The following is a 22,802-nucleotide window of genomic DNA, read 5'->3' as shown; positions in this document are numbered from 1 at the left end:
ATCGCTTGACTTGCTCTCAATTCATAGATTTGACAGCACTCAATAAAAGCGTTTTAGGCTTTATGCATCACATTCAGCATGGCGGCTTTCAGAGTTTGAAGAACGTAAACGACCTAATCGCTTGACTGCTCTCAATTCATAGACTTGACAACACTCAATAAAAGCGTTTTAGGCTTTACGCGTCACATTCAGCATGGCGGCTTTTAAAAGTTTCAAGGACGGGACGATTACTATCCTCGAGGATGTTGCAGATGAGCAACATGATGACACTACCTTGACTGTATATCTCTCTCTTACTGGGCAATTCGCTTTTAAAACTCCATTTTATGGCAGCTCCACTCGTCTCACAGTGAACCGTCAAGTAGCCAGCTTTCGACCATCTACGTCAGGCAATGAGGATATAAGTTCAGACGTTTTGATGCTGAAGTCTGCACACTGTGACGAAGATGCTCCCGCGATGTCATTCAAGCTTCTAAATGACTCTATATCCGACAACTCTGCGCGATGGGGTGCGTTTCGAACTACTGGCGGTTTTACCTACACAGAGTGCTACTGGGAGTGGGTAGAAGATGTTTTAAGCCGAAACAAAGACCATATCAAGAAGACAGGCCTCTATCGAGCAGTGTTCGCGTCATTATTCAGCTATGATCGTTTTGCTCCCGTTGTGCGAGCCTTTTGTGATTATTGGTGCCCTGCTACAAACACTCTACACACAACGCAAGGTGAGATGTCTATATCCCTTCTGGACCTTTTGCATATTGGAGGCTTGCCTATCATTGGAAGGTTTTATGAAGAAGTTGTTCCACCCGTTGCCGAGTTTTCTGCAAAGAGTAAAGAAAGGAAGCTTCTTATCCCCAAAAGCTGTCGTTATTTGTTTCTTGCTTACCATAGATTGTGCAAGAGGGATCGTGGCAACGTGAAGATAGCTACATGGATACAATATTGGTACAAAGGCCAGATGAGATACAAGAGGCCTATTACCAAGAGTACGCGTAATAAGAGGGACGCGCCAACTAATACTCACGATTCATCGGGCGCCATTTCGGGGATTCGCCAGCGAATTCTGGAATATCTTTCACCATTCAAGGATTTAGGCGTAGAAGAAGCAAACATGGAATCTGTTTACCTCTCTGCCTTTTATGTGTGCTGGCTTTGTTTATTCGTATTCCCGAAGAATGATCCAGGTTTTATTCATCCGGGAGTTTTTAAGATCGCCCACAGGATGGCCCGAGGTCAACACTACTGTCTGGTGGTTCCCGTGTTGGCGAATATATATCAGGGTTTAAATGCCATATCCGTCTCGAGTGATCCAGGAAGTTGTTCAGCTGCGCTTCCTTTTCATTACTTGTACGGGTGGGGCGAGTATTTCGGCACTCATTTCTTCTCTCGACATCGAGAAAGCTTCAGGCCTTTAATTGTTCATATTTCAGGGGAATTGTCAGCAAGAAATTTTGAGGATGGACATGCCCGTGCCTTGTTCACAGCTTGTGATAATGTTCGGATGAAACGATTTGCCAAAGTTCCAAGTGTGCGCAAACTAATCGTTGACACCCACGGAGCCCTTCTTGCAGATTCCGCCTATCTCATTAACCTTCACTCCGGATTTGTGTCTCTACGGCAAGATAGTTGGCGAGTAGTCGAACCATATAACCCTCAGCGATAGTTTGACAAAGCTTGGCACAAAAAATGAGGTAATTTTACCTATGAAAAGTGACATCACCAAGTTTATGGTTACTCAGGACTACATCGAATGGTGGTCCAAAGTTCATCACCCTGCGTTGAAGAGGCCTATGAAGATAACCATTGTAAATTTGCCACAATAAGAGCCTCCGAAAGCTAAAGGAGACGACCGTGCGACAACTCCTCTCCAAATTTTGGTCTCCGTCGAAGTTTTGCCCCCGGTTGACAACTATCAGATTCCACCTACTCCAGCTTTGGAAGGAATCAGAGATTCAGCAGATTTCCGCCCCAAGTCGAATGAGAAGGTTGCTACATCCAGGATGCGTAGAAGAAGCAGCAATAGTACTCATAGTGACGTGCACTTTAAACGTCAAAAGAGGGATGATGCTGGTCTTGGACCTATTTACTTCAATCCCAATGCCGACTTTGATCTTGGCGGCAATTTTCTTGGGGACGTTCCTGGTCCTTCAAAACTCGTGCCTGCGCATGTTGAGGTATTCACTTAAACCTTTTTTTTTGCTGTATTTGCTTTTGTGCTCGTCCCCTTTAACTATGTATCATATTTAACAGTTCACTTATTGCCAACTTGATCCAATTTTGTTCCTCCCAGCTTGAAGATATCGGTTATTTTGATGAAGTCTGCTCAGGTGACGGCGTTCAATTTCCTTTTGAGGAGTGTGCAACTAACATTTTCCCAGAAAATGACGTACATCGGAAAGAGAGTGAACCACAACCAGTTGACCAGAGAGGTATACGCGACTTCATTTATACATTATTTTCCATATTTCTTCAATAATTTATGCTAATTTTCACCCTCATATACACAGGTTTGTCCATGGCGATGGGAAGTACAAAGCCTTCAGAAAAAGCAATATTTCCTGAAGCTTCTGCGTGCGATATTGAGGTAGTGGATACAGGTCAATGGCTCCGCGATATCTGCATGCGAGCAGCTGCGAAGTTTGTGCAAAGATAGAAGGCGTGATAGCGACGTATTCTCTGAAGATGATTATTGCTGGGAGGAATGAGCTTGATATGTTGACGAATGAACTTAGCAAATATGAAGTCGACCCATCAACAATAAAAAACAAATTGGAGCAGTTGATGACAAGCGCTACCCTATGTGACTCGGCAAGGCTTGCATGCGCTCACAAATGCGCCATGGGCACAAGCGCCCAAAAATTGGCAGAGACAGAGTCTGAAATCACGACAGCCCAAGAAATTCGACAAAATAGTTTTGATCGGCGTAAGTCTACACTTGAGTCCCTTGAGAACTTGAAGAAGGAACAACAGAAGCTAGAGCAGACATTGGACTCGCTGGATGCGGACTTGTTTCTTCATGATGCAAGACTTGTTGATCTAGAACAGAAGAACTGTCAAATTCAAGAGATTCCAGAACTGACGGCAATAGAGATTGAAGAGCCAAAGAAGTTGCGAGCCAGTTTTGAAGAACATCGTAGCAGCTTCAAGGGTTTGACCTGGATGTGATAGTTGACTTGAATGATCAGGACTTGCTCATCTTTTTTTTTCAATCATCTTGTAATCAACCGATTTTGAAATTCAACTTGCTATCAGTGAAATAAGAATTTGCTTTATGATTGGCAGACAAACCCTTATTTTTATTTTGATGTGACTGAACTTAAGATTGCTATTCTCAAGCTGCCTACGTATCCTTCTAAAAAAAGAATCAAGTCATCACATAGTTCAAAGGTTTTTTTGGTGCCTTATGCAGTTTAAGCTCATGCAGACTTGGAGCATTTTTTTTGTTTTTCTTGTCTTGTGCAGTTTAGGCTCGTGCAGACTTGGAGCATTTTTTTTGTTTTTTTGTTTTTTGTGTCTTGCGCAGTTTCAGCTCATGCAAACTTAGAGCATTTTTTTGATGTTTTCAAGCATGGTACTTCTTCAAGAACTTGCCGTTAATGGGACCGATCCTCAAACCGTCTTCCGCCATAATTTTGTAAGCTCCATTGGTGTATACTTCTCTGACGACGTAAGGACCATTCCACTTTGACTTAAATTTGGAGCCAGACTTGTGCGTCATAATGATGGGTCTTCGAACAACAAGATCTAAATCATGAACTTGAAATGACCGTGGTCGAATACCTTTGTTGAAGGCGTGTGACATCCGAGCTTAATAGCATTCCAGGTATTGTTGTGCATCAAGCCTCTTCTCGTCTAAAGCTTCTAACTCTTCCAGGCGCAACTTGACATTTTCTTCATTTGTGAGACTTTCTTGCAAAGCGATTCTCAATGATGGGATTTCTTTCTCTAATGGTAACACGGCTTCGACACCGTAGATGAGAGAATAAGGTGTAGCATTTGTGGCCCTCCGATATGTCGTTCTATAAGCCCATAGAGCTTCGCCCAATTTCTCGTGCCAATCCCTCTCCTTCTTGCTGACATTTTTCTTCAGAATGTTACAAAGCGTTTTGTTGAATGCTTCTGCCAAACCATTTGCCGGAGCATTGTACATTGAAGAGAAGTGAAGCTTGAAGTGGAATTTTTTGCTTAACTTTTCTGTTGCAGTATTTGAGAAGTATTTGGCGTTGTCTGTGATGATGCACCGTTGTATACCATAGCGATGTATAATACTTCCCGTAATGAAGTCCACAACATTCTCTTTCTTTATTTCTTTGAGCGGTATCGCCTCTGCCCACTTTAAGAAGGAATCTGTGGCTGTCATAATGTATATATGACCAGCCGATGATTTCGGAGTGATGGGTCCGATTGCATCCATTCCCCAGACATCGAATGGGTGCGAAGCAATTGTCGGATGCAACGGCTCAGGTGGCTGATGAATGAAGTTGGCATGAAATTGACAAGCTTGGCATTTTTGTGCATACTCCATACAATCCTTGACCATGGTGGGCCAATAATACCCTAGTCGTCTTACTTGAAAATGTAACTTTGGTCCTGACTGATGTGCTCCACATACTCCAGAATGAACATCTTCCATGGCTTTGACCGCTTCATATTTTCCTAAGCATCGAAGAAGTACTCCGTCAAATGACCTCCGATATAAAGTTTCTTTGTAGTAGAGGAAGCGCGGTGCTCGCCGCTTGATGCTCCACCTTTGCTTCGAATCTTCGGGAAGCTTGTTGTGCTCAAGATAGTCGATAAAAGAATGCCTCCAATCTTCAACATCAATGGTGTAAACTGACACTACATGAGAACTGGCACACTAGAGTGAAGGTTTTGTTGTCATGACCCACCTTTGGCAAATTGGGATGTCCAAAATTTCATCTCCAGACAATGACAAAGTTGCCGCCAAGTTTGCCAATGCATCCGCCATTTGATTTTCTTTCCGTGGCACATGTATAAGTGTAACTTTATCGAAGCCCTTCAGGAGTTGTGTGGTGAGTTGGAAATAAGGTACCAAATCTTCCTTCTTGACCTCGTAATTAGTGAGCAGTTGATGAATCACCAACTTCGAGTCTCCACACACTTCGAGACTTTGGATTTCAATTTCTAACGCTGTTTGCAATCCCATGATCAACGCCTGGTACTCTGCGACATTGTTGGAGCACAGTTTCCCAAGAGTGAAAGAATAAGGCAATATCTGTTTTTATGGAGAGACAAAGATAACACCAGCCCCTGCCCCGTCTGCCCTAGATGAGCCATCAAAAAACATCTTCCAAGTAGGGAGGACCTCTGCAAGGAAGACTTCCTCGTCTGGGAATTCATCTGAGATTTCCCAATCCGCTGGAATAGGGTGGTCTGCTAGGAAGTCGGCCAACGCTTGTCCTTTCACTGCTTTCGCGGGCACATATACAATGTCGTATTGGTTCAATAGTAACGCCCACTTAGCCATGCGTCCGGTTAGAACTGTTTTAGATAATATGAACTTAACTGGGTCGGCTCGCTCCACCAAGTGCATTGTGTAAGCTTGCATGTAATGTCTCAACTTTTGAATGGCGAAGACGAGTGCAAGACACATCTTTTCTATCGGCGGATAATTTAGCTCAGGTCTGGTGAGGGTCCGACTCAAGTAGTACAAGGCTTTCTCCTTTTTGGCTTCATTTTCTTGGGCAAGAAGGGCCCCAAGTGATCTCTCTTGAGCCGCGATGTAAAGGATAAGAGGTTTCCCAGCGATAGGTGCACCCAACACCGGAGGATTCGCCAGGTATTTTTTTCTGCTCTCAAAGGCATTGTGACAAGCTTCATCCCATACAAATGGAAAATCTTTCTTCATGAGTCGATTGAATGATTGGCAACGGCCCGCTAAGTTCGATATGAACCATCTCATAAACGCAAGTCGTCCTTGGAGGCTTTTCAATTAGCGCAAATTTCTTGGCTCTGGCATTTCCTGGATGGCCTTAATTTTGGATTGGTCTACCTCGATGCCTCGGTGCTTTGCGATGAATCCAAAAAACTTTCCAGAACTGACACCGAAGACACACTTCAAAGGATTAATTTTTAACTAGTACTTGCGTAACCAGTCGAACACTCTTCGTAGATCTTCCAGGTGATCACTTATTTTCTTTGTTTTGACAACCAATCATCAACATAACATTCTACATACTTGTGCAGCATGTCACCGAAAATTTTCTGCATAGCACGTTGGTACGTTGCACCGGCATTTTTTAGCCCGAACGACATGACCTTATATCAATAAATTCCTTTGGGAGTTCGAAATGCAGTGAGTTCCTCATCCTCCAAGGCCATCCTTATCTGATTGTAAACTGATGATCCGTCCATGAATGACAAAGCCTCATGCCCGGTTGTCGCATCCACCATGAGCTATATGATTGGTAGAGGGAAATCATCTTTTGGACATGCCTCATTTAAGTTACGAAAGTCTACACAAACGCGGATGTGTCCGTTCTTCTTCTTGACAGGAACAATGTTTGCGATCCACTTGGGATATTGAACCTTTCTAATGAAGCCTGCGGCAATCAACTTATCAACTTCTGCTTCGATTTAAGGAAGAAGTTCCGTTCGAAAGCGTCTTTGGGTTTGCTTGGTTGGCCGAGCCTCCGGTTTGACAGCAAGTCGATGAAATGCTACCTTTGGATCTAGGCCGGGCATTTCTTGGTACGTCCAGGCAAAGACATCTTTGTACTCGAGCAACAGATCAAGATATTCTTTTTCTTCTTTAGAACTTAAAGACGCACTCGCGAAAATAAGTCTTCGGTCTTCTTCTGTTCCCAAGTTAATCTCTTTAAGATTGTCCATTGTGGCTTGCCCCCCGTCTTCAAATCTGGAGGAGCTTTGTCTACTTCAATTTCAAAATCTTCATGATCGTCTTCTTCTACGGCATCTGCTTCTGCCACCATTATATGATAAGAGGTTTGGACAATGTCATCCTCATCACCATTACCGAGGTCGCTATCTCCTTTTTTGTCAGTGAATATGATGGTATGTTGCTTCACTTTGAGTTGATCCGTGGAATCCACTTCCAACACACAATGTCTCTTCATGCGTGACGGGATTAGACTTCGGATTTCTTTGCTCTCCGCTCGACTACAAGTTGTTTTCCTCTTGTATATATGTCATTCCTTAGGTTCTTGGATCCTTTCCAATGCAGGCTTTCGCGGAATGATGTTTGACTCTCTCATATCTTTGTGTGAACTTGACATCCTTTTGAATACGGAAGGCCAAGTGGTGGTACTATCGATGCGATTAAAGACTGAACCTCTACTTGCTGCTATGTTTACACGGTCAAAAACTGACACCCTTGTGGTTGATCCTTCAATACGTTCTGATGTTGTTTTTCGGGGATCTGGACGAATGTGATCGAACGACGAAATGCGAGGGGTTGATTGAACCTCATGACTCTTTTCTTCTACTACCTCTACACTGATATGTTGCACATTGGCTCGCTCCGTCCTTCTTCTTCCTAAAATTCTGATTGGATTGCTCGAAGCGAAACCGAGACCAGCTTTAGAAGAATCAAATGTTGCCCCTTGCTCTCTTAACTTCTTTTGTGGCTCATCGAGCTCATGCGATGTTTCTGCTTTAGATGAGACTTTTTGTGACACTTCACCATGAAGCTCAATGTCTTTTGATTTGACATCATTTTCCCTAACTCTAGCGGCTTTCCCCGTAGAGGGTACTCCGACCGGAAGGACTTCTTTCATTGACTCCTTATCTGTGTAGAATTTAGAATCCGCAAAGTATGATTCAGCTTCTGTGAATGGTTTGGTATCTCCTACCACGGTTTTCACACCTCCGCTATAGAACTTGAAGCATTGGTGTAAAGTGGATGGCACGATGCCATTTTCATGCACCCATGGTCGTCCCAACAACAAGTTGTACGAGGTCTTCGCATCGATGACATGAAATAAGGTGTTTGATTTTACCTCTCTGATGTCCATGTCTAGTCGGATCATTCATATCGCTCTTTGTCCTCCTTGGTTGAAACCTTGGATCATGAGACGACTCCTTGATAACTCATCAACGTTGATGCCGAGTTGAGACATGGTTGACTTGGGCATGATATTTATTGCTGACCCTCCGTCTATGAGCATGCGATTCAACTTCCGCCCTCGCATGTACCCTGTCACAAAAAGAGGCCGATTGTGTGGCTTAGAGCCCAATTGGAGATCATCGTCTGTGAAGTGAATGTAATCACAATATGCATCACACGCGCCACATTCGTTCATGCTTGTGGAGTGTTTTTCTACGTCGATGAGCATTTCCACAAGTGCGCATCTCGTTGATTTTGGCAATTGCATCAAGTCAGAGGGGCTAAGTTGGAAAGGTAGACTCTCCAATTGTTTCAACACCTCATTTTTTTAACGCTTGACTTGCACCTATTTCTCTTGCTTCAAATTTTTTTGTCTCCTTCGGAGCTAACTTCACAACTTGTGGCCATTGAAGTGACATTCGATTGTTTCGTCTCAAAACGTCCTTGTCCATTCTCTTCTCGTCGTGGATGTGATTTCTTCTGACTTGGTCAGGCAATTGGTGAATTTGACATCATACCTTTGCGAGTTCTTCTCGGGTGACCAATATCCATCCTTCATCATCGGCATTAGAGGCAACTTGAAGGATAGGTGTGGAAGCAGGACATTCTTTAACTTCTTTGGTCTTCTTATGTCCACGCGCCTCCTTTGTGAAACAGAACGGTGCTTTCATTGGGTGAAAAAGGAGTAGAACTAGCTCGAATGACCCGAATGTTATGGTAGTGCAATTAACTTCAGCAACGTCGTCAACGTCCAGCTCAATCTTCCCTTGCCTGGCGAGGTTCATTATCAAATCCTTGAGAACAAAACACTTCTCTATAGGGTGACTAACGAGGCGATGGTATTTGCAATACTTCGGATCGTTAACTCGATGCATTTCTTCGGGACGTTTGCAGTTCGGAAGCTCTATTAGCTTGTTTTTGAGCGGATCCTCTAACATGCCCGCCACATCAGAGTCTGGGAACGGGTACGTCGTTCGCTCCATCTCCTTCAACGTGCGTTTACTCCTATCGTAGGTTCGAGGAGGTTCCACCTTATTGAACTCTTTCTTATACTGCGTAGAGATCTTAACCGGCGCAGTATTGACGACCATTGATTATTTGGAAGGCTTCTTCACAACCTTGTCAAATCTGCTTCCGAAGACTTTGTCTTTTCGTTGGTCGACCAGGGTTTCATTCTTTCCCTTATGGCTTGCCAAGCTTAACTCCATGTCGTGGGCTCGAGTAGCCAACTCTTCGAAAGAACGAGGCTTGATTCCTTGCAAAATGTATAGCAAATCAAAATGCATGCCTTGGATGAACATTTCAATGGATGACACCTCTGACAGTCGGTCCTTGCAATCAAGGCTAAGTGAGCGCCATCTATTTATGTAGCCGACCGCGGGTTTATCCTTTCGTTGCTTCATGTTAGTTAGCTCCATCATGCTCACTGTCCGCCTTGTACTATAGAATCGATTATGGAACTCGCCCTCCATTTGGTCCCAACTGTCAACATATCCCGGCTCTAAATTTGTATACCACTCGAAGGCATTTCCCTTCAACGAGCGAACAAACTGCTTGACAAGGTGATCGCCTTCTGTCCCGGCATTACTGCAAGTCTCCACGAAGTGGGCGACGTGTTGTTTTGGGTTCCTTTTACCTTCAAATTGTTGGAAATTTGGTGGTTGATACCCCCGCGGCATCCTTAAGTTATCGATCCTCTTAGTGTAAGGTTTGGAGTAAGTAAGGGAGTCATGAGAAGGACCTCCATATTGAGCCCGAATTGAGTTGGTGATGATGTCCTGCAATTGCTGGAGTGATAAGGAACCAAGTGATTCGTCATTGTTCTTGGACGTTTCTCCCTTTTCGTTTACTGTTCTCCTGTCAGGCGACGCTTTGGTGGAGTTCTCATCATCGTAATCTCCCTGCTTGCTATAAAGCTCAGCGATTTGCACGTCTTTTTCTTCAACGGTTCGGGTGAGCTTTTTGACTATCTCCAACAGATTGGAGAGTTGCTCCTCGATTGTGGATATCCCCGTCACCAAGACCTGCACATTGTCAGAAGAGGACTCATGCGTCATTGAATGGAAGTTGTCGCCATCTTCTTTGGGACTTCAATGGTATGATGCCGTGCTTGATTCGTCATCAGAGAAAACGTCTTCCAAGATAGGGCCATCACCATGAATGGATAGAGGAGATTGCTCATTTGGCTCATTCTCCTTGGACACTTGATTCTTCCTACTTTGAGAGGCATGCTTTGTTTCTCCCAACCTCTCCAAGATGATGACTGGTTGACGAGGCTTACTAGCAAGTGCCATAAATGTCGTGGGTTGAGCTCTAGCCACGCTCCGAGTGACAAGGGCAATCGGTTCACTCTTTGATTTGGAAGATGTTTGTTTGGACTTCTTGACCAGCTCGGCCTCTCCGCTTGACCTCGCAGTTGCGGACTTGGATTTCTTCATTAGGACGGCTTGGTTGTTCTTGGAAACCATCGCAGCAACGGATTTGAAGATTTCTTCGGAGAAGGAGATGAGAGGCCAAAAATGTCCCACTGGGCGTGCCAATTTGTAGAACGATAATCTGAAAACAAACAAGAATGCAGACACGTGTACAAATAAAATGTAATTTATTGATAATCAAGCTCGGAGTTACAATCTTTGTGAACTCCTCTGATTCTATCTCCGTATGTGATTTGGCTCAAGGGTGACATGCACTTGATCTTGAGGATTTGAGTTTAATTTGGATTTGATTTGATGAAGAACGAGCGATTTGGCCGCTTGATGATTCTTCGTGGACTTGAGTTTGGATTTGGATTTGATGAAGAACGAGCGATTTGGTAGCTTGATGATTCTTCGTGGACTTGAGTTTGGATTTGATGAAGAACGAGCGATTTGGTAGCTTGATTATTCTTCGTGGATTTGGGAGACTTCGGGATTTCTCGAGAGTGATATTGCTCTCTTCTTCTTCTCCAATGTAAAAAAAATCCCCCCCCTCTCTTTATGTTGAAAGGGGTATTTATAGTGTCAAGAATATTCTATTTATAGAATATTTTAATGATACTAAAACAATAATATTTCTTTAGTTGTATAATTAAATCAATATATATTTTTTGATTAATTTAAATAATCAAGATTCTGTTTGAGGATGAAATACTTGTATATTATTGAATGATATGGGGGCCTATATATAGGCATTTACAACACCACAATCCCGTAGGATTCGGAGTCCTAATCTACTACGGAGATGCTAATCTATCTCCTAACAGGAAACCTATTAGGCTAAGACACACACAAGGGTAGAATAGTAATTCTCCCGGAACACTCCCCCTTGTGTCGCATGCCTAGGTTGCATGGTGCACACATCGTTGCCTCGGTAAAAACCTTGTCAAGCAAAACAAAAACCTCTTGGGTAAAACAAAAGCTTGATCGAAGGGAAAAAGAGCACAACGCACCAACTACTTAAGGATCTTAACATGTGATGTAGACTCCCCCTGAAGTCTACCAAACTCTAGTGTTCCGATAAACGACGCATGCCAATGCTCTTCACATGTTTCACAAAAGTAGATTTAGGCAAAGACTTGGTGAACAAATCCGCAACATTGGATTCTGAACTCACTTGATTGATCTGAACATTCAAGAACTTCTGTTGTTGAACGTTGTAGAAGAACTTAGGCGAAATATGCTTGGTGTTGTCTCCCTTGATGAAACCTAACTTCGTCTGCTCTATGCAAGCAGCATTATCTTCATAAATGCACGTAGGTTGATCAGTTGTAGAGACTAATCCACAAGAATCACGAATATGGCGAACAAGTGATCGTAGCCAAACACATTCTTTCACTGCTTCATGGAGAGCGATGATCTCCGCGTGATTCGAAGAAGTAGCAACAAGAGATTGCTTTGTGGATCTCCAAGATATCGCCGTATTCCCAATGGTAAACACATAACCGGTTTGAGAACGAGCCTTGTGAGGGTCAGAGAGGTACCCTGCGTCGGCATAACCAACTAACAAGTTGTTTGGAGTCTTTGCATCGGGGGAAAGAGCTGCACGGGACCGGTGGCTGCTCTCGGCACCGCGCACGGTCTCCACGCCATGGCGGCCGGCGGCGTCGCTGCGGCGTACGGCGGCAAGGCCGGGGTCGGTGACGGCGGTGGTGTGGGGAGATACCGTGGCGGTGTTCTCTCTGCAATAGGGGTAGAACAATCCCATGTCAAGGGAACCTTTCAAGTATCGAAACAAATGCTTGATTCCATTCCAATGACGTAGCGTAGGTGCGGAGCTAAATCTAGCCAATAAGTTCACTGCGAAAGATATGTCCGGTCTAGTGCATTGAGCAAGATACAATAGTGCCCCAATCGCACTAAGGTATGGAACTTCAAGACCAAGAACGTCTTCATCATCCTCTTTAGGACGGAAGGGATCCTTCTTGATATCTAGACTTCGGACGACCATGGGAGTAGACAATGGACTGCATAGATCCATATTGAAACGTCGAAGCATCTTCTGCGTGTAATTTGACTGATGCACTAAGATGCCGTCGGCCCTATGCACAAGCTCAAGGCCGAGACAGAATTTAGTCTTCCCTAGGTCTTTCATCTCAAATTCCGACTTCAGATAAGACACGGTCTCTTCAATCTCATCAAGAGTGCCGATTATGTTCATGTCATCAACGTAGACCGCAACGATGACGAATCCGGAATTTGTCTTTCGTATGAACACGCATGGGCATAGTTCATCATTCTTGTAACCCCTTCTCACCAAGTATTGATGCAACCGATTGTACCACATTCTTCCGGATTGCTTTAACCCGTACAACGAACGACGTAATCTGACTGCATGAGCACTCCGTGGTCTGGAGGCACTTGATGGAGGTAAAGGTAGTCCCTCAGGAGCTTTCATGTATATCTCTGCGTCAAGATCCCCGTAGAGATAAGCTGTGACCACATCCATAAGCTGCATGTTTAGTCTTTCGGACACTACCAGACTAATAAGGTAGCGGAAGGTAATGATGTCCATAACAGGAGAATAAGTCTCTTCATAGTCAATACCAGGTCGTTGTGAGAATCCTTGCGCCACGAGTCTTGCCTTATAACGCATGATCTCGTTCATCTCATTATGCTTACGAACGAAGACCCATTTATGTCCAACAGGTTTGACATCTCTTGGAGTCAATTCAACCTTTCCGAAGACTTCTCGCTTCGCTAATGAGTCAAGTTCTGCCTGGATTGCTTCCTTCCACTTCGGCCAATCTGCTCTGCGTTCGCATTCAGCTACAGAGCGAGGTTCAACGTCGTCTTCAGATATGATCTCAAGTGCGACGGAATAAGCGAAAACGTCATCAATGCATGTAGTGGCTCGGTTTCGGACCGACTGCTCACTTGTGTAGTTCACTGAGATTTCGTTGTTCTCTGGCATCAAACAAGGTTCCATAGCGTCCCACGGAAACACTTGAGTTGATTCATGGACATAGCTGTAATCAGAGACAACTTCATACGATGGTGATTCATCGTTGATGACGCGCTGTGCCTTAGTCATTCGCTTCTTTCTAGGTTTTGAATCCCTAGAGTTTATCGGTCTCCCCCTTTTTCTTTGAGGAGCCGAGGCCGAAGCTGCTCCATGCTGGGCCATCTCAGCATCGTCGCCACAAGGGGCGCCGGCAACACCACGGCGTACGGTGGTGCCGCCGTCGGCCTCCGTCCCACTGTCAGGGGCGGTGCCAACGTTGCTAGGTCCAGGAGCTTGTCTTCCACGCCCGTATTTCGGGACATCCAACCGTGCCGGTACGTTCGCAGCGGGTATGTTTGATCTCGTCACTTTAGCAATATCTACAAAGCCGTCGGGCATCGAATCCGCGACTTTCTGGAGGTCGATAATGCGTTGCACTTCTAACTCACTTTGAGCAGTGCGGGGATCATAATGAGACATAGTGGGGACACACCACGTCAATTCCTGACGTTCATTTGGAATGATAACATTCCCATCTCCCCCTAACGACGGGAAGCATGTCTCATCAAAGTGACAATCTGCAAATCTTGCAGTAAAGAGATCTCCGGTGGTTGGTCCTAAGTAGCGGACAATCGTTGGGGAATTATAGCCAACATAGATACCTAATCGTCTCTGAGGACCCATCTTAGTACGCAGCGGAGGCGTAATAGGCACATAAACGGCGCAACCAAAGATGCGTAAGTGTGAAATATTGGGTTCGTAACCAGTTACCATCCGGTACGCACTAAACGCTTGGTTAGCCGCGGGTCGGAAACGAATAAGTGTCGCTGCATGCACCACTGCATATCCCCACGCAGAGACCGGCAGGTTAGTACCCATAACCATTGCCCGAGCAACAAGCTGAACACGCTTGATGGTAGCCTCTGCTAGACCGTTCTGTGAATGAACATGAGGAACAGGATGTTCAACTTCGATCCCAATAGACATGCAGTAATCATCAAAAGTTTTGGAGGTGAATTCTCCAGCATTATCCAAACGAATGGATTTGATAGTATAATCGGGGTGGTGAGCCCGAAGTTTGATGATCTCAGCTAATAACTTAGCAAATGCAGCATTCCTTGTGCATAGCAATGCGACGTGTGACCAACGCGTCGATGCATCAACCAATACCAGAAAATATCGAAAAGGTCCGCATTCTGGTTGAATAGGTCCACAAATGTCACCTTGGATACGTTGTAAGAATGGAATGTTCTCGGTTGAAGCCTTAGCAAAAGAAGGACTTCCTTGAAATTTAGCAAGAGAACAAGCTTTGCAAAACGAGCGATGGGCATCAGAAATTGCCATGGAGGCATGTGAAAGCACGGGAGGCATCACAAGCTCCTGTGAAGGAGGGGATGCCGCCACCGACGGCATGAAAGCCGTGGAGCTGCCGAGTGAGGCATGCTCGGCCTCACCATGCGGTGCATGGGTTGGCACGGCCTCACCGTGCGGAGCACGGGTGAGGTGATCGTCCAATCGCTTCCGGGACTTGAAAAATGGATGACCATGTGAATTCTTAAGAATTCTAATCATCATATCACGTCCAGGGTGCCCGAGACGGGCATGCCAAAGCATATAAGAGTCCGAATCACAAAAGTTGCGTTCAACCGCATATGATTCAAAGATCCGAATGGAAGTAAGATACAAACCATTCCCAAGACTCTTCATCTTCTCTAAGATGCGGCGATGGCCTGCTTTCTCAGAGGTAACGCAAAGATATTCCTCTCCATTCTCAACATAAGTATCGAGGTGAAAACCATTGGCACGTATGTCCTTAAAACTTAGCAAGGTGCGGGGAGACTTCGGCGCATAAAGAGCGTCTACGACGTTAAGAGTCGTACCATTAGGCAACATGAAAGAAGCAGTGCCTCTTCCTTGAATGATGGATTTCGAGCCAATCATTGTAGTCATCGAAGAAGTCGAAAACACTAGATCTGTGAACAACTGCCTGTGCCGTAGGACAGTGTGGGTGGTTCCGCAATCAGCTAGACATTCGATTTCACCGCGGGACATCTACAAAATGACAATTAAGAGAGTCAGCGACACGGGAACAATTCTATACAATACGCCGTAGGATATTGTAAGAAAGGGAATCGGAACGAAAGTCGATCCCATCGAATGTATCACATGGCAATAGTACTACATTCTTCAACTAAAGAGTTGGAAATCATGGTATTGAAGCAGTGAAATACCAAACAGTAAACGAGGGTGGTATAAACCATCCAAAAATGGTGTGGAAACACACACAAAGAGTACCGGTGAGTGCATATAACGGACTTGGAGAAAACCGGAAAAACAAACCGGAAAACCATGTCAAAAGAACTCTAAACCGGGTGAATTTTGGACGAGGAAAACGTGGCAGCAGGGGCTGCTGCAATATGCCGGAAGAATCACGAGAAAACGACGAAAAAATCGTCGAAAAACTCGGTGGAAAACCGGCGGCACCTATTGCCGGAAAAACCGGCCGGCGGCTGTCGAAACTGGCCGGTATGGAGGCCGGGACTTCAGGTCCGACAGGGGACGCCGGCAGGAGCCGAGTGGCGGTGCTGGAAACGCCGGGAAATGGCCGGAAGACGGCAAATACGCCGGCAAAACGTGCCGGAAACGCCGGAATAGTAACCGGGGCCGGCCAAGGCAAAATGACGTCGTTTTTCGACGTTCCGAGGTTCGTTTTCCGAATTTTAAGTTCCAAATTCACAATGTAGTGCTATTGGGGTCCCATGTAACCCAAAAAGCGTCCAATTTAAAAACCACGTGAGTTGCACACGTTGATCATCATGCTAAGTGTCGGATAAATAAAATTCTCAAAGAGATCGTCTTGTAAGCAAGAGTTGAGGAATTTTATTGAATGCCAATCTTTAATACATCACACATGAACTTCTAATTCCAAAATCAAAAGACTATTACAAAGTCAATGAAAATAACAATGGCGGTCGGCCATAACAATACTTGAATCATAAAGCTAAAGAAGCTAAAACGACTAATCAAAGTCGGGAGTATCCATGGTAGCAACCGGAGGCCTAGCTTTAGAAGCAAGGGGCTCGGGTTTCATGGAGATATGGTGAGTCTCGATCTCATGGTCCTCATCCACATGATTCGATTCGGGTTGTAGAAACTTCTTGTAGGCGGAGTAAGCCTTGATCATCTCTTTGCTAGCGCGACAATCGCGATTAAAGTGCTTAAAGGAGCCACATTTGAAGCATGGAGACTTGCCATTACCGGAAGTGGAGGCATTAGGAGGTGCACGGCCTCCTTGGAGTGTGGGACGGGGACGGCCTCCCCCTGAGGGTGCGGCGCCGCCACCATCACGGGTCCATGTATTGGACCGAGGCCGAGATCGGCCTTGTTGCCTCCCACTACGAGAGTTGTTATTTTGGTGCTGATATGGAGCGTTCCTTGATTGATTCTTTTGCTTAGGAGCTTTCCCATAGTTAGCCTGTGGCGTAGAAATTCTTTTAGTGCCAACAGGTCTATTGTTGTTGTTGAGGAGAATCTCAGAATGTCTCTCCTTCTTAGCTAAGAGTGCCATTAAGTCGGCAAAAGACCGGATCTTCCCTTCCTCTACATGAGTGCGGTACGTATGAGCTTGAACCTCATAGTTGATTGGAAACGTGTCCAATGTCTTATTGAGAAGATCTAGGTCGGTCTTGATGACACCAACAGTGCCAAGATCGGATTGCAAGCATAGCATATCCTGATTGAAATCATCCACTCTCTTATAGTCCAATAGACGGATGTTATCCCATCTAACGGTCAATTCAGGGAGAAGCTTATCATGAACGTTGTTGTACCGCAAGCGTAGTTTGTCCCATAATTCTTTAGGATCTTTTACGTTCAAGTATTGCCTCTTGAGAGTTGCATGGATGTGACGTCTCATAAAGATGAGAGTCTGAGTCTTAGCCATAGGTGGGAAATCAGCAGGAGGGTCGGCAAACATGCCTTCAATCCCTCGGCTCTCGAACGCGAGTTCCATGTCGGAAACCCAGCGGTGGTATTCCTTTCCTTCTAGATCAAGAAGGCCAAATTCCGGTCGAGATGGCGATGACATCTACAAACACGAATACAGAATCGATTAGATTCAAGTATAATAGGAATTAGAAGGGGTGACGTATATGGTCACAAGAAAAATCGATGCAAGCGGCGATACTCATGATCGCACCCAAAACAGCGGTGCACTCAGGCGACCACACGAAAATCGATTAACTTCCCTTTCAAAAAAATCGTGACTCCCCCAGGACCGTCACACAGAAAACATCGACCAAGAGGGGAAACCCATCCCTCTATAGTCTCATCGGCGTTATAAGAAAGGCCGGAATTAAGACAAGAAGAAGGCTAATAGCGCCCGATATAATATATCTATACGTTCAAAAGCGGGAACGTTTATAAAAATTTACCTTGGGAGGTTTGTAGTATACGGGAGTAGCTTCTCTTGAGCGAAGTCCTTGCTTGTGACTTTCACGTCTCTTGCGTGAATATGCGGGAGGAGCAATTTTGAATGCTTTGAGGCGAGCAGCGAGCGACGAGTGCGGCGAATGCGGCGAACGGCGAGCGGCGAATGCGGCGAACGGCGAATGCGGCGAACGGCGAGCGGCGAATGCGGCGAGCGGCGAGCGGCGAATGCGGCGAGCGGTGAGCAGCAGGGCTGCGGACAGGGGCTGCAGGGCTGCGGGGCTTGCGAGGGGCAGGGGCTGCGAGGGCAGGCAGGGGCTGCGGCGGCAGGGGGGGCTGCGGCGGCGGCAGGAGGCAGCGGCGGGCAGGAGCGACGGAGGGAAGAAGAGAAAAAAAAATTTCGGAAGGCTCTAAAAGATTCAGGGTTTAGGGCTTCGTGCTGATAACGTGTTTGAGGATGAAATACTTGTATATTATTGAATGATATGGGGGCCTATATATAGGCATTTACAACACCACAATCCCGTAGGATTCGGAGTCCTAATCTACTACGGAGATGCTAATCTATCTCCTAACAGGAAACCTATTAGGCTAAGACACACACAAGGGTAGAATAGTAATTCTCCCGGAACAGATTCAAATAATTGATTTAATTATAACTGTAAAGAAATTTATTAATTTATCATTGATATCCCGTAGAATAAAGGATTATATATCATTCCTTATCTAGACTAACCTATATTAATTATAACAAGATACACCGGAAGATTACAGGGAGTAATTCTCCTACAACACTTTCTACATTGATAAATGAATAAAGATGCTAAGTGGTTATCTATATTATTAATAACTCAAACAGGCTTTGTCAACCAAAACGCATGTGAAATACAGTAATAACCCTAGACTATAGGTTAATTAAAAACAATATTAGTATATAAAGGCTATAACAGTAATTAAGAAAATGATATATATATATATATATAGATATAAATTGAAAAAAAACTTATAGTTATCGGATAATTACCCACATCCTATTTTTCCTCCATCAAAACCTAAAAGAAAAAAAAAATAAAAAAAAATAAAAACAAAAATTCTCCCCACATGCATGGCATGTGTGTAAAGGCTAGTATGTATATATTATCTCTCTAAATCACTCAAAATAAATTATTATTCCTTAAAAAATAGAAATGAAAGAAATAAAACTTACCAAATCAATTCTAAAAGATGATAAGTTATATTGTGTTTCAGAAGAATGTAATACGCATCTGAATAGGAGGAAACATCATCTTTATTCATTGATAAAAATGTCTTATATATATGCATTACATTGAGTATCTTGTAGATTCAGGGATTATATATCCTTCCTTATCTAAACTAACCTATACTAATTAGGACAAGATATATAAGAAGATTACGGAGAATAATTCTCCTACAACACTCTCCCTAGTATCGCGATCCTAATGTGTCATGGTGCAATATTGTTACCACGGTAAAAACCTTGCCAAGCAAAACAAAAACCTCTTACGTAAAATAAAAACTTGGTCGAAGGGAAAAAGAGCACAACGCACCAATTACAATTAAAGATAACATGTGGTATAGACTAGGGGTGGGCATAAAAAACGGAAATCCCGATCCCGTCCCGAAATTCATAGGGACGGGACGGGACGGAGGTCTAAAAACGTTCGTCCCGTCCCGATCCCGTCCCGTTTCATAATAGTGGGACGGGACGTGGGACGAATAATTTCTATCCCGCTTCGTCCCGTCCCGTCCCACCTTTAATAAAAACTTAAAAATTCTTATATATTTGTATTAAAATGAAACTAATTTATGTTCTTAATAACTCCAAAATTATTTCAACTCAAATAATAATGCTAAATTATAATATTTTGAACATAATATGCATTTTTTTAATTAAAATTTCATTATTAAATATTACTTTGTTAATGAAAAAGTAAAAATATAGGTTTTTATTTAACTTCATAGGAAGTTGGGATTTGTCCCGTCCCGTCCCGATCCCGTCCCGTCCCAACCGGGATTAATCCCGAGTGAGATGCATTCTTAAAAACCCTCGTCCCGTCCCGATCCCGTCCCGATTCAAAAGAGTGGGACGGGACGTGGGATGAGCCCCGTCCCGTCCCATCCCGTCACGTGCCCACCCCTAGTATAGACTCCCCCTGAAGTCTGCAAAACAACTCCCCCTGATCGGTAACTCAATCTTAGAGTTTAGATAAATAGCGTATACGAACGCTCTTCACATTCTTCAAAAGTAGCAAAGGGTCAATGATTTGAATATCAAATCTCGCCAAACATTCTTAAATCAGATATGTACACTTATCCGTACATGGATCAAAAGAAAGAGAATTGCATAACAACTCAAAACAAGAGTTTGCAATGAAAAACAGATTTACGCATGGCATGACCTTCACGCACTTAAACAGTCATAACTTCTTCGATACAATAGGTATGGATGAACCATAAAGAGTTATGGAGAGTAGACATGCGTGGATTTCCAGTGATATGTGGTTCACAACCTAGTTCATTCTGAGCAGATCACAAAGCTCCGTCGAAGTTGACTCAACTGCAGTTTTCGGAAAGATCCGTCCTATTTTACTAAAACAGCTATAACTCACTCAATATAATATATATGGTTAAATGGTTGGTGTCCCTAGAAAGTAGACACATAGAGATTTTCAATGATACTAAATTCATTTGTTTCCAACATGTGAACTACCATATAGGTCACATGGAAGTTGACCTACGAATCTGGGCAGATTCCTGACATCGCTTCATTAAAGTGTCTTTTGTGTTGGGATATAGGATTTGACGTCATAACATGATGTGATCAAGCACTGACATATGTGTGGGCGCACTCAGCATCATCTTGGCCTTATGAGTTTAAACCGAAAGAGATGTCGAGTCAAGTATATTACAACAAATACATACATACACATATCGTATTTAAATATTTGTAGTTTCATCTCTTAAGACTTATCATCGCTCAAACGGCGGAAACATGTTTTCTCATGACTTCGACTGATTCATGGAATACTTGTAGGCATTAGTTTAACGTCATTACTACCTTTAGCCAACTGATGAATATCATCAATAACGGTCATCACTTTCGAGACCTAGTATTCTCAAGATCTTTTCATTCCTAAGGTACAGTTGCATGCAATATTGCATATCCCCAGACAGTTATGGGTAAATTACTTAAGCTTAACAAGGGCCCTAGCTATAAGCTTTAACTGCTTAATTGTCGCTCCTGCTCATTCATTCATGCATAATGAACATGGGGTTACGAGGATGTTCAATCCCGCCTATGCAATAAAAAGTCTTCAAGGTGAATTTTCCTGCATTATCAGTGTGGTGAGCTCTGAGTTTTGAGCAATGATCTTCGAAAAGCTGCATTTGGCTCTTAGTTCATCAAGGGTCTATCACACTTTATTTTAATATCTCTACTTTAATCAAGTTATCGCACTCTGAAGTCTGGAGGCACTTGAATTAGGTTAAAACCAATACATTCAGGATCTTTATCTACATCTCTTAACTCAGTCTCAACATAGATGATATGTGACTACAAGCTGCAAATTCAGTTGTTTTGAAAACCACCTAATTGACAAGGTATTGCGAGAACAAGTCATCTCATATCAATCGGATTTGCTTTTAGCTCTTAATATTTTTATTGAACCAATCATTGAGTGCCACATCACAATATTACCCTCGACGGCCGTTGAGAGTTGAGGGAATAACTTTCGGTGCTGGTGACTTCTTTTTGCTAGAAGTTGCTATGTAAAACGTGACCCTGCCAACAACGACGATAGTAAGGTCTGCACATTTCTGATCACCAAGTCAGTCACTCACAACCCCACAATAACAAGTACCCAACCACCAGTCCTTCTCTTCTTCTCATATGTATACTTCTCCCCTCAATTATCCATTTCTCTTCTTTTCTTCCCAAACCCATCTTACATCTTCCAGAACATTTGTGCCTTTTCTGTCTATCTCTTTCAAATCTTCAAGGCCCTTTTTGGTATTGAATTTTGGGGAATTAGGTTTTGATTGGTGTGTTGAAGAAGATTAGTGGGTTGAGGATGATTTTGCAGTTGTTTTTCACGGTGGCTTTCTCGGCGGTGCCTCTGACTCTGTACGTTCCGCCGCTCCGAAGCTTAAACCCTTTTCTGGAAACGGTGGAGGATCTGCTGTCGGAATCCAGAACTTACACCAATAGGGTCTACCCACGCGTCCGCCATCTCTGGCTTAGGCTCGTGGATTGCTTGCTTTGCACCACCACCAGGTAGATTCCGATTGTTCCAATTGTTCCAGATCATCAGCATCGTCATCACTTCGAATCACATCAGTCTGCTTTCAATCATATATGTAATATATATGTATAGATATATCAAATGAATCACAGACAGATTTCAGATCATCCCTTTTTGTTTATTAGTTTTTTGTTCTAGTTGTCTATTTTGTACAATTGTACGTTGTAATTGAGCGAGAATCTGCACAGGTCAGTTGATTTCCTCTTCTTTGTTTTATGGGTTTCTTGATCAGAGATTGGAAATCTGGGTTTTACTGGGTCTCATGTATGATTTCGTTCAGTGTACTCATCGGTGACTACTAAACTTAGCACTAGAGTTTTTAGAAATCAGACAGCAAGACAGCCAACTACATGATGCTGATTGGGCGGCCGATCATTAGAGGTATCTTAATGGTTATCATCAGAAAACAAGATTCACAGTTTTGAGTGATGATATCACTCTACATTATACTTTCTAGTGTTTCAGTTTAGAAGATTGAACTTATTCTAATAACTTTATACATTGTCACTCTAGATTAGAAGATTGAACCATTTGAACCTATACTAATA

At 43.7% G+C, this 22,802-nt stretch overlaps 1 protein-coding gene across 1 annotated transcript; it reads left to right on the top strand.

Annotated features, from left to right (window-relative positions):
• The first annotated feature begins 21,749 nt into the window (after positions 1-21,749).
• On the top strand, positions 21,750-22,475 carry LOC126802475 (uncharacterized). Its single transcript, XM_050530115.1, has one exon. It carries the CDS (start codon positions 22,024-22,026, stop codon positions 22,228-22,230), a length of 207 nt encoding a protein of 68 aa, XP_050386072.1. The 5' UTR covers positions 21,750-22,023; the 3' UTR covers positions 22,231-22,475.
• The last annotated feature ends 327 nt before the right edge of the window (positions 22,476-22,802 follow it).

The sequence above is a fragment of the Argentina anserina genome, chromosome 7, assembly GCF_933775445.1.
Source record: "Argentina anserina chromosome 7, drPotAnse1.1, whole genome shotgun sequence".
Lineage (NCBI taxonomy): Eukaryota > Viridiplantae > Streptophyta > Magnoliopsida > Rosales > Rosaceae > Argentina > Argentina anserina.
Note: the sequence above shows the minus strand (reverse complement) of the source record. Positions and strands in the feature narration are given on the sequence as shown.